This window comes from Equus asinus, chromosome 2, assembly GCF_041296235.1.
Source record: "Equus asinus isolate D_3611 breed Donkey chromosome 2, EquAss-T2T_v2, whole genome shotgun sequence".
Lineage (NCBI taxonomy): Eukaryota > Metazoa > Chordata > Mammalia > Perissodactyla > Equidae > Equus > Equus asinus.
The window spans coordinates 74623168-74635525 of record NC_091791.1 but is presented as its reverse complement, the minus strand read 5'-3'; the positions used below and the strand labels follow the sequence as shown (position 1 = coordinate 74635525).

The following is a 12358-nucleotide window of genomic DNA, read 5'->3' as shown; positions in this document are numbered from 1 at the left end:
CTGAATTCCTCTGAAAGACCAGAATTTAATCCATTTTTAGTTATCCACCTTGGGTGGAGCAATAACCGATGGTTTTCAGTGGACATGGTATCATACTTTTATTAAAATCTTACGTTCTACTGAATGATTTATTCCATTGATATATGGATTTGAGGCCTCAAAGATTTCAGAAGCTTCTCAACAGACCATAAAAGGAGGGAATAAACATATCGCTATGCGGCACGTAACACTGCTATATTGTTAATTCTCCTTATAAACTTACTTCCTTCTTTGAGTCAGAATTTATTTTGTTTAGGAACCACTGCTCTTTGGAATCTTGACTAGGAAATATTAAGCTACTTAAAAAAAGATATTCTGCTCTCCCATAGAAATTCAAACTCTGTGAATACATTTGCGCCTTTAAAGCTTTTGAGGGGCTGATCTTTCTCCCTTGCTCCCTCCTCTCTCCCACTGTCTTCTCAGCTCCGCTCCCTGCTGACACTTCCTTGCCCGGCGCCCTCAGTGCCCGCCCCGCCCAGCATGCGCTGTCCTTCTCTCTGGGGCGCTCATTTGGCCTTTCCTAGCCCTCCTCCCACCTGTGGGCGCCGCCCCTCCCCAGGCCCAAGCTGGAAGGGGCGCTTCTTCAAATACCACCATCACCTGGCACGAAGCGAAGGCCTTCCCAATTAGGAAGAGAAGTGATCGTTTTTACTTACAAGCGAAACCTAGTTCATTAAATGCAGAACACAACCTTTCAGTTAGATCTCGAGATTCAGTGGGAAACAGCGATTCAGCGAGGAAACGTCCGCCGCGGGAGGAGCGGAAACGCGCTCTGCCGGCGGCGCTCGGGCCCCAGCACCACGGTCAGCGCCCGCCCGGCGCCGCGCCAGGGCCGCCCGCCCGCAGCTGGCCCGGGCCCGCTGCTGACTGGGGCGCCGAGCAGACGGAGAGGGACGCCTCAGCCCTCACCAGAGGCTCAAGTCGGGCCGCGATGGGCTAGCCAGTGTTTGGAAATGCATCTGACCCAGAGGGAGAAGCCGTGAGTACGGGAAGATTTAACTAAGGTCTTGTAAGGAGCGCACGCATTCGGAGTGTTGTGAGAAGTGACCTAGGATTATGGAGTCTGTCCTCCCCTGTCCCCACTGCTCCCTATCCCCAGCAAATAAACACAACTTTGCGCTGCGTAACAGAATGGCTGAGTTTAATGCTTCAAGTTTTCCATTTCCTTCCACAGGGCTTTGTTTAAAAATAACAAAATGAGGTAAATAAGTTAATGTATGTACACATTATAAACATTGTGTCGTTTGCGGAGGCAGCAACGGCAGTTGTTAGAAAGTTGCTGCGCTGTGGCTCGAGATCAGCCACCTGCAACTTGAGCAGATTGTCGTCCTGAGGAGAATTCGCACGCTGTTGGCGGAGTGGGGTCTAGAAGCATTTGCGGTGGACGATGGAGGGGCCGGCCTCGTCGTACTCCTGCTTGGTGATCCACATCTGCTGGAAGGTGGACAGGGAGGCCAGGATGGAGCCCCCGATCCACACTGAGTACTTGCGCTCAGGCGGGGCGATGATCTGTAAGAGAGTGCAGATAGAGCGTCAGGTGGGGGGCCGCATCCCTCGAGCCCACTCGAGGGCGTAGGGCGTGGGCCGCCGCCCACCTTGATCTTCATGGTGCTGGGGGCCAGAGCCGTGATCTCCTTCTGCATGCGGTCGGCTATCCCTGGGTACATGGTGGTGCCCCCCGACATGACGTTGTTGGCGTACAGGTCCTTCCTGATGTCGATGTCGCATTTCATGATGCTGTTGTAGGTGGTCTCATGGATGCCCGCCGACTCCATGCCTGGGGACCGCAGGAGGCAGCGTGAGCAGGCGGGCGCAGCAGTTGGGACGGGCTCCAGGGACCGGGTGGGGACAGGCGGGGACGGACGGGTTCGCGCGCGGTCCGGGGGCCTGGGCGGGCGGCGAGCGGGTCTCACCGATGAAGGAGGGCTGGAAGAGCGTCTCCGGGCAGCGGAAGCGCTCGTTGCCGATGGTGATGACCTGTCCATCGGGCAGCTCGTAGCTCTTCTCCAGGGAGGAGGAGGAGGCGGCCGTCGCCATCTCGTTCTCGAAGTCCAGGGCCACGTAACACAGCTTCTCCTTGATGTCGCGCACGATCTCGCGTTCAGCTGTGGGGGGCAGGGGCAGGAGAGGAGCCCTCATTCAGGGCCGGGGGCCGCCCGCGCCGCCAGCCCGCCCAGGGTGCCCGGGGCACCGCGCACCTGTGGTCACAAAGGAGTAGCCACGCTCGGTGAGGATCTTCATCAGGTAGTCAGTGAGGTCGCGGCCGGCCAGGTCCAGGCGCATGATGGCGTGCGGCAGGGCGTAGCCCTCATAGATGGGCACATTATGGGTGACGCCGTCGCCGGAGTCCAGCACGATGCCTGCGCGGGGAGGGGACGTGGCAGCGAGTGAGCGAGGCCTCCCGGCGCCCCTAGACCTGGCGCGGGCCGCAGCAGGCCGGCCCCGCCGGTGGGAGCGAGGCCCGCACTAGGTACTGGTTGTGCGGGAGGGAAAGTGTTGGGTGCAGGCTGGGGGCGAAGTGTCGGGGGAGGGGAGCAGCCGCGAGCTGGGCTGCGTGGTCCCGCAGGCACTCACCGGTGGTACGGCCGGAGGCGTAAAGGGACAGCACGGCCTGGATGGCCACGTACATGGCCGGCACGTTGAAGGTCTCAAACATGATCTGGGTCATCTTCTCGCGGTTGGCCTTGGGGTTGAGGGGGGCCTCGGTGAGCAGGGTGGGGTGTTCCTCGGGGGCCACGCGGAGCTCGTTGTAGAAGGTGTGGTGCCAGATCTTCTCCATGTCGTCCCAGTTGGTGATGATGCCATGTTCAATGGGGTACTTCAGGGTCAGAATACCTCTCTTGCTCTGAGCCTCGTCGCCCACGTAGGAATCTTTCTGACCCATACCTACCATGACGCCCTGCGGAGTGGAGACACCACGCAACGTTACCGCGGCTCAGAGTGGCGCGGGGCTGGGCTGCGTGGGGACTTCCGCGGACAGGCAGCCTGACCTGGTGACGAGGGCGGCCCACGATGGAGGGGAACACGGCCCTAGGGGCGTCATCGCCGGCGAAGCCAGCTTTCACCAGGCCGGAGCCATTGTCGCACACAAGGGCGGTGGTCTCGTCTTCGTCGCACATGGTGTCTGGTTTCTGGAAGGACAGGAAGGCGGTGGAGATGCACGGTGCGTCAGCGCAGGAGGCCCCGCCTTCCCAAGTTCCCTCCTTCTCCCGGGAACTATGGATACCCTCAGCCCCTAGCGCTGCACATCTGGCTGGCGGAGCGGCCAAAGGGACTCCGGGTCCGTGCTTAAAGCTGCGCTGCCCTGAGGAGAGGGGCACAGGGTTGTGGGGACCACACTGAGAATTTCTACACCCCGGGAACCCAGGGGCATGTTGTCCTTGGAGACCTCTCTGCCTTCGCTGCAGGACACCTGCTGCAAGAGCTAGATGTTAGCACCCACCCTCTCTGCGCCTCGGTGGCCTCATCTAGGGGCTTAAGGCCCGCAATATCTGTTTGCTGGGCAAGTGTGAGGGTGGAAGGGGATGCCCATGGGAAGGACTTGGATGCCCCATCCAGGTAGGAACGACCTATTCTAGACCCCCACGACATTCCATGCTCACAACAGAGACACCCTTTCACCTGATGTTGAGCCCAGGGAGTAGTGGCCCTTGCTTCTGTGTGGCTCTGGTGCCAGGTTGGGAGTGAATTGACCTTGGGACAACTAAAGCAAAACCTTTAATCTACCTAGCACATACTAAATGTCAGATAGAGCAGCCCAAAGGGGCCGGTGATAAATTTGGAGACGTTTCCAAAGGCTGACTATGTCTCCTCTTTAAAGCACATATGGCTTTGGGGACCAAGGCGCAGCGCAGGGCACAGGCCTGGGGCTGATCCAGTGAGTCGGTTGGGCTCTACCCCGGAGCTCTCTAGGCTCCCCTAGGGGGTGCCCTGTCTCGCTGTCCCCTTCCCACTCCCACCCTACCTGGGCGGGTGGCTACACCTGCTGCTCTCAGGCCCTGGTCTCCACGGAAGGGAAGGGAGGCTTCTCTCGGCGCTGTCCTCTGCGGTGGCCGCTTGTCTCCACGATCAGGTTTTATATAGCCCGCGGGCGCTCCCCCCGCGTCGCCCCGCAGGAATGTCGCTCCCCTTCTCGAGCCATATTTGGGTGTTGGGCACTAGAGCCCCCTCCCCTGGCCAGTTCGCGGCCTGGGCCCCCGCCGAGTCCCCGGCGCTGACCAAAGAAGGAGCGGCCTGGCCTGGGCCCAGGTAACGCGGGCCAGGCCGTATATGGTGTGTGTCCCCGGCGGGTTAGCCCCTCCCGACCTGGCCCAGTTGCCCGCTGGAGAGGATGGGGTGGGGCGAGGGTCACCGCGTGTGCCTGTGGGTGCGCGTGTGCGCCTGCGCTCCCCGAGCTGCACCTGTCCGAAAGGCCACCCCACCCCTGTCCATTCGGCGATCACTGGGCGCTCCGGAAGGTGCCTCCCATATTTCACTCCTTCGGTTCTTTACTCAGACCCTCAAACCCTCACATGCGACCACAGGGAGGAGGAAGCCGTGCCCAAGTGGTAGGCCTGAGAGGACTGGAAAAGAAGTCACACCCGGCGTCCCAGGCAGGGAATGAGGGCGACCCTCCTCACCACCCCAGTGATCTTCGTTTCTCCCTCCCCACCCCTGAGCTCCCCAAATCCAGAGGGCTGACCCAAGTCGGCCCCCACCCCCACCAAGCAGAGGGCCACAGGGCAGGGGGAGGGCTGCAGCTGTCTCGGCACAGACAACTGGCGGCGGGAGGCAAGGGCGGAGCGGCAGGGAGGAGGTGTGGGGCTCCTGGGGACAGGCCCAGGCGGTGGCTCTGGCAGCGCAGGGCACAAAGCCAGGGCACCCGGGACTGGCCTGCCTGGGTGATGTGCAGTGCCCTCCGGGATTCATGGAGTGAATTTTGGGGGTGTTCTCCTCCAGGACTGACCCACCCCAGGTTGCCATGAGCCTAGCTGAGTGCCCTACCCCCACATCCTCCGTGGGGCTGAGTGTTCCTCTCCTGGGACACAACCCACTACCTGGAGGTGGAAACTGGTGAGGTGCTCTTACTGGAGGAAGCCTTGCTCATCCTTCCTCCCAGCGAGGACAAGGACGTTGCACTCTAGGATGGGTAGCAACTTTTCCTTCCGCAAAGGCTGAGCACACTCATCTTTATATTTAGAGAATGATGCCTCGCCAAGGCCAGGCTGCTTCCCAGTCCACCTTGGAGTCACCACCTACCCGAGCCTGCTGAAGCGGTTCTATTTATACCACTGATAGATGGGGATATGCCTTTCAAATTTTCTAGAAGGATTTGGATCTACTTATGGTAAGGCAGAATGGGGGTCAGAGGAGGTCATCCAGTTGGTGCCTGTGTCGCTTTTTTCTTTTCGGGGTGGGGGGGGACAAGAACAGTTCTAACCTTGCTGTAGAAGGCACAAGGAGAAAATTTTCTGTGATGAACTCAGTGACGTGCTTTCACATGTCACATCAGTGATGTGGTGCAAGCCAGAATGGAATCATTCATTTTTCTGATGCACTTAACTGTTCCCAAAATAGCTGCAATTCACATTTGGTCATGGAAGGCAGCAGTTGGGCTAAGGATGTAACCCTCCTCTGTAGCCCACATCACAGCAGCCCTTCCAAAAAATGATCAGTCACTTGAAAAACAAGGGCCTTCGTTAGTATGGGCCCTATGTAGTGAGTATAAAGGGCCAATTAAAAGCTACTGTCGTTTCGTTTTTAGCTCTATTATTTTAGAGAATGGATGAATGAATGACAGAACTCCATTTCATTTCTCATACCTTGTGTCCCCTGCGTCAGTGAGTCGTGGAGACACTAGAAAAAAGCCACCTTGAAAATGCATTATATGTACAATATAAGGGGAATTGCTTACATTTTGGCTTTGAAGGTAGGAAAAAATGTGCTATCATTCACTGAATACCTAAGAATACGTGGACCTTTTAAAGGGGAATGGGGTTATCAATATTTTCCAAAACTCTTTCTCAGTCCAACCCTTCTAAGCTCAGAATTAGAGTCAAATACACATTCGAAAGCTCTGAACCAAACGCTCACATAGTAATGGAGATCTGCTAGTACAGCACACGGCAGGGGGACCAGCCCTGAGAGGCTGGCCCGGACCTCTGCTCTCCGCCCACCTGGCCTGGTTTAAATAGTCCCTGCGGGTCGGCCCAGGGCCGGCTCAGGCCCAATCTGGTCTTGTGAACTCTCATTGGCTGAGGGAACAGACCTCACAAGCGGGTGGAAAAGCTGCCTCCATACATGTACACTTTCGGGGAGCACCCAGTGGCCTGCCTCGCCTGAGTAAGCGGGTTACCGCCTGTGCACCCTTTTGAGAACCATCACTGAGTAAAGGTCAGCCATGTCAGGCATGCTCGACAGAGAGCTCCTGCTTCTAAGTTTTCAGGTGCAGCCTCAGCTCTTGATGCTCTGACAGGGCCCTTCCACCACAAGTCAGCCCACGTGCTCACACCTCCCTTCCCTCCGGCCTTGTCCCCTCAACTCCTCACATGTCTGTAATATCCCAGTCTTGCTCAGTCTAAGCATTCTATCTGATTTCCTATCAATTTAAACATGAATTTGCAAAAACATTTTATATTCACTCATGTTGTTCCCATTAACTTTTTAAACTATCCCGAGGTAAATAATATAGGCACCATTCATTTTAGTTTTAAAAATAAGAAAACCAAGGCTCCACGAGCTGGATAACACATCCCAGGTCCCAGGGCAGCTGGCAGCAGGGCAGAGGCTTAGGCCACCCGTCCTTCCACTAGGCGCGGGCAGGGTGGAGGACTGCTTTCTATCTTCCTTTAATCTTCCCCAATACTTGGAATAGTTCTGGAAACATAACAGATCCTCAAGGGATGTTTTCCAATGAAGGGCCAAAGGCATCCTGAAATGAAGTCATGGCTTCATCTGCAACTATCATCTATAGTCTCAGAAACAATAGTGAGTGGGACTGGCTGGCAAAACTCAGTCAGACACATTCCAGGGACCAGGTGGATAAAGGAAAACACCAAACTTATTCTCCTCACAAGCCACGCATCTGAAAACATCAGGTCAACCCATGGCAGCCAGGAAGGCAGGGCCTGGATGTGCTGGGGATGTTCTCACTCTGAGACTTGCTCTGCCTTGGCCATCTCTCAGGGCCTGGTCCTCTCTCCTCCTCCCCTACCACCTTCTTACACCTGGTATAATGAACTAGTGAAAAGCCTGCGCTTTGGAGTAAAGCATAGCTGGCTATGCAGCCCACTCTCATTGGCTATGTGACCTTCAGGTCACTTCCAGAAAGACTGAGCACTCTCAACTGAGGACACTACCTACTCCTTAAGGCTGACTTGAAGATTAAAACTAGGCAAATACCTGGGACATAAGAAAAATTCAATAAATGGTACGGTATCTTTCTTCTAAGTGTTTGGAGGAGGAGAGAGGGCTGCGGTAGTAGAAGAGGTGAGCAGAGGAAATTAGAAATTATTAGAACTGTTCACTAAACACATGTCATCATAACTCAACAGGAAGAGTCAGGGTAATTTTAAATGTATTTGGAGCATACAAAGATTTTTGCACAAAGATTTATTCTTGTATTATTTAAAGCGGAAAAAAACCCCCACAAAAAACCTAACTACCAAAACCATTAACCTGCATGTTTTAAGATTGTTAAGAGTGAGACAGAGGAGCTGTTAAATAAATTATGATACAGCCATGTGGTAAGGTGTCTGCAGTCATTAAAAATTATATCTTGAAAAACACTGAAGACATGCATTCTCAAAGAGGTGGGAAATTGGTTCTTGGAGAGTGGGGTGAAAAAAATCTTAGATATTACAGTGATTTGCGGCCTCCAAAGATCATAGTCCATAAAAAGATACACAGCATGTCTGTGGTATTAAACTTCCACAGGGGGTGGGCGTGGAGTGATTAGGAAAAACTGTAGTCTCCTTAGGAAGAGTGATAATGAAAAAAAGGTTGAGGGGCTTGCCCTGTGGCCGAGTGGTTAAGTTCGCGCGCTCTGCTGCGGTGGCCCAGGGTTTTGCTGGTTAGAGTCCTGGGCACGGACATGGCGCCGCTCACTGAGCCATGCTGAGGCAGCATCCCACATGCCACAACTAGAAGGACCCACACTAAAAATACACAACTATGTACCAGGGGGCTTTGGGGAGAAAAAGGAAAAAATAAAATCTTTAAAAAAAAAAAAAAGGTTGAGAAATACTAGATTAAAGATATACAGAAATACAATATCTCACATCAAAATAAGTGGGTTACAAAATATAATAGTATGCACATTCCAAAACATTCTAAGATATATTTCAAAATGGTAACTGAAGTTATGTCTGGCTGGTGAGATTATAATGGTTTATTTTTTTCAATATACTTTTTTTCCCAAATACATTTCACATTTCCTACAGTATATTTTTAATTTTAGAATTATACAAGATGAATTTTTTAAACTGTACTTTGGTATTTAATGAGAGGATTTTACGTAGAAATATGTAAAGCTATTCTCTCTTCAGGTACTCTCTGAATACAGTGTCCAGGAAGAGCTGGGTGGGGCTACGTCAATATTCCCGTAGTTACGAGCCTCCAAACATGCAGGTGTGTGGGATCGCAGCAGAGTGAGCGTGAATCTAACGTCATCCTGGAGTGGGTTTCCTTCTGTTCACAAGTTACCGGAGAAGAATAGCTGCCTGTGAGAACTATGGGCACACCCTGATTCTTCCACAGCCCCAATATGCTCAGTGAGTGACGCTTCAGGAAAACTGATTCAGACCCCAAAGGAAAAAAGAAACACAATCCAATTTTTAAAAGTTTTCTTCAAAAATGAAAACCGTAAAACAGAGCGTATCAGTAGTCTTTTAGTTCACTATGGATTTCAGTGAGTCTCATACGTATCTCAAGTTCTGCCTTAATCCTTGACACATTCACAAATTCTTAAGCCATTCCAACACACAAGGCCTGCTACTCATTATCAGAATCACAACCTGATTATTTGATTTAATGAAAGCCGCAAACTGCAACTTTCAGAACAGCATTCAGAGACAGGAGTGGAAAAACCTCTTCCCAATCAAAGTTTCCCTTTCACTAGAAAACAGTCTCGCCTTTAAAGCACAATTATAATTTGTCATTATCAATTACTCAATTTATATAAAAATCAATAATTCTTTGATAAAGATGATGTTGTAGAACAAATTTTTGAAGTTCAGAAGAAAAAATTATTCAAAATCTTAGGCCTTAATTTCACTATTACTGTTAAAATAATTTTTAAAAACCCACCCATTGTGGTGCTATAGCTACTGCCTCTAGGAGACAGTGCTGGAAGAGCGAGACCTCTCACCCCTCAGCCAGACCACGAGATGACACTATGAGAGCAGTTTCACATCCACAGAATCAGCAGGGCCAGAGGCATCATCAGATTGGCTATCCTGTCATACTAGGGATAATTAGATTAGTGGCGGCATGTGAGGGTGGCACAATACTGTGTCCCCAGAGCACATTACTACCTGCCAGGATCATACAGGTGAGAACTGTTAACGTCTCTGTAAAACCAAAGCCTCATCTCATAACATAAGAATTCAACGATTTCTGACCTGCTCTCTGACAAGCTCCTCTTCCTAACTCCTCTTGGACCTTCCCTATATTCCTAACCCGGACCCTGATGCTGTCCCAACACACAAGCTGCAAACAGAAAAAGACCAGGCTCCTCATTTCCTCCCTTTGATTATTAATGCAAACAGCTCCACTAACCAGTTCTCCCCAACACGGTCAAAGGCTGCTTCACAGCCTGGAGGGGAGAGGGCATGACGGCTGCGCTTTGTGAAACAGGAACAGGACTCTCTTTACCATATTTAACTGCTGACCTTTTCAGCTGTTGGAGCAAGTCGTTTAGTGAGCATTCAACTGGGCCAAGTCTGAATATGCCAGCAACTCCCTGCCCAATCTCTGGTCTTTATTTAAAGCCAGATTAAAACTGAGTGATGACATTGGTTAGGACAAAGAAACTTTAAGAACTACTACTTTTCAGTTAAATCAGATGCCATATTAAGAAACCCTATAATGGTTTCTAGCATTGTGCATGCTTTATATTAGCTAGACAGACTGTGGTAAAGCTGGAACTCAGTGTAAATCACCCTGAAAATATATGAAGTTGCTTGAATCCCCATACTGAAAGACTGTAACTAACACTAATACTATAAATTTAATATACGGAACTTATAGATAGGTTAGAAAGCCACATAAATGTTTTATTCACTAAAATACTTCCATTAATATTCTATTATTTATGCAGAAATGTTTCAAGTTTTACCAATGAATTAATCAGTTATCAAGCTCACATGAATTAGGCCCACTCTACTTTGTCTTTTGTCCTATAAGAAGTCAGCAAAATTTCACATTTATCTTACTAGATATTTCCCATTAGCCCTAACCAAAATAGATACCAAACACTCCAGATTCTCTTCAGTGCACAATATCCAGAGTCATGGCCATTTCAGAGACAACCCAGTACAATTTTGTTATTTTTAGAGTTAAAGAAACTGAAGCCTAGAAGTGATCTGTGCATACAAGTAGCCAGAACCAGGACAAGAAGTCTAGAACCCTGGATGGAATGAGATTAAAAAGAAAGAGCAGCAAGTATAGAAACATCAACTGATAAATTTCAGATGGAAAAAAGGAAAAGAGAAAATATCATGCAACTAACAATTAAAAGTATAGTTACATAGCTGTTTTATAGTAGCTCCAAATAAAGTATAAAAAACTCAGCAATACATGCTATAAAACTGTACAAACTTCTAGATGTTTAGGCCTAAAATTTTTATAAGGACACACTTATACAAATTTCCAGGAACAATGGCCATTTTTAGAAAAAGTTACATTTGTCCCTGGACATAATATTCATAATTTGCTTTCAAAACAAACTCAAAATAAGGATTAGACTTCAAGCTTCCCAGCTGATCTGCTTGTAGTAGGTCTTTCACTTCCGGTAGATATTCACTGAGCTGAATGCCTATAAACACAAACATAGACAGACGTTTGTATTTTCATAAAACTCTCAAACGAATTAAGATGATTGATGATAAAACCAGCTGTGCTTCTACTTAAAATATAATGTCACTCTGCTATTGGGAAATACTTTGTTCTACATTCCTTCCATCTGTCAAACATACTTGCAGGTCTAACAACATGACATTCTTTACTTAGAAGAGGCTGCTTGAGTGCTTTTTCCTCTTAGTGGTCAAAATAGCCAATCTATTTAAAGTCTTTAACAAGATCTCAAGTATTTTCATTCTTCTCCACAGTTAATTCATTCCCTCAACACGGATGTTTTCAACTAATCACTGGAAAACAAGTATTTTAAACAATTATATTTTTACCTATTTGGGAAATAGTTTAGCAGAAATACTGCCATGAAAGCTAGCTATGGTATCTCAAAATGTAGTAAAGTTTAAATCTAAAACTAGATAGGTGAAAGAATCATTTCTTCATCAGTCTTCTATAGAGCTGGAAAGCCAGTGAGCACTGATTAAATGGATTGTTTAAACTGATATCTATGTAGTTACAAAAAAGTATGTACAATTTTCTCATTTGATAAATAAAACTAGCAGAATATTTTTAAATTAATGACAATTTTTTATAGTTTGTTATATTACCGTAAGGTTCTCAAAATCAATTAGCGGGTTTGGTTTTGTTTACTGGGAAGATTCACCCTCAGCTAACATCTGTTGCCAATCTTCCTCTTTTTCCCCTCCCCACAGCCCCGGTACATAGCTGTATATTCTAGTTATAAGTTCTTCTAGTTCTTCCACAAGAGCCGCAACCACAGCATGGCAACTGACAGAGAAGTGGTGTGGTTCTGTGACCAGGAATCAAACCCAGGCCACCGAAGCAGTGAGAGCGCCAAACTTTAACCACTGGGCCATCAGGGCTGGCTCCAGGTTTTTTTTTTTAATACCCTCAAATTGCCTAGGACCATTCTTTGTACTTAATTGATAGACAATAAAAATCTGGGTTAATAAATGTTGAGACTAAATCCAAAATATTTATATGTAATTTACTACAATTAACATGCTTTTAATAAAGACTTTCTCTGCAAAACAGTATTATAATCATGAAAATATCACATTAATTTCTAAAAGACCAATTCTCTAAAAGAAACCTAACATCTTACTTGACTTCTATTCTTATACTGCATGCTTTCTGTTTAGACCTAATCTTTGACGGATCCTTCCTGTTCTTTGGAGCAGGGGTAGAAACTTGAATGTTTGCAGAGGTCCGGCAGGAGCGTGAGCAAGGTGACCCGGGGGTGTTGGTA

The 12358-nt window shown here is 48.9% G+C and overlaps 2 protein-coding genes across 3 annotated transcripts in view; both read right to left on the bottom strand.

The window, feature by feature from the left end:
• Nucleotides 1-1163: 1163 nt before the first annotated feature.
• Nucleotides 1164-4279, bottom strand: ACTA1 (actin alpha 1, skeletal muscle). Of its 2 annotated transcripts, none has more exons than XM_014860832.3 (7): nt 4004-4279; nt 3030-3170; nt 2614-2938; nt 2238-2399; nt 1953-2144; nt 1635-1816; nt 1164-1548 (listed from the first exon to the last, which is right to left on the bottom strand). In XM_014860832.3, the coding sequence occupies exons 2-7, from the start codon at nt 3156-3158 to the stop codon at nt 1405-1407; spliced, it is 1134 nt and encodes a 377-aa protein (XP_014716318.1). In that variant the 5' UTR covers nt 3159-3170; nt 4004-4279; the 3' UTR covers nt 1164-1404. The 2 variants fall into 2 exon arrangements, with proteins under 2 accessions (XP_014716318.1, XP_014716319.1); XM_014860833.3 differs by having other exon boundaries at nt 4022-4246.
• Nucleotides 4280-8403: 4124 nt separating this feature from the next.
• Nucleotides 8404-12358, bottom strand: part of NUP133 (nucleoporin 133) — a 50779-nt gene continuing 46824 nt past the window's right edge. The window contains exon 26 of the mRNA XM_014860834.3: nt 8404-11053. Within this exon, the coding sequence (XP_014716320.1) occupies nt 10917-11053 (137 nt within the window). The 3' untranslated portion in view covers nt 8404-10916. The remainder of the gene's footprint in view (nt 11054-12358) is intronic.

What these genes read in the sequence shown, in the direction of transcription:
- ACTA1 (XM_014860832.3), bottom strand. Translation starts at nt 3,158, where the DNA reads ATGTGCGACGAAGACGAGACCACCGCCCTTGTGTGCGACAATGGCTCC. An exon ending in CGCCTCCGGCCGTACCACCG is followed by an intron (nt 2,400 to 2,613) that starts GTGAGTGCCTGC and finishes CTCCCCGCGCAG; the next exon opens with GCATCGTGCTGGACTCCGGC. An exon ending in CTACTCCTTTGTGACCACAG is followed by an intron (nt 2,145 to 2,237) that starts GTGCGCGGTGCC and finishes TGCCCCCCACAG; the next exon opens with CTGAACGCGAGATCGTGCGC.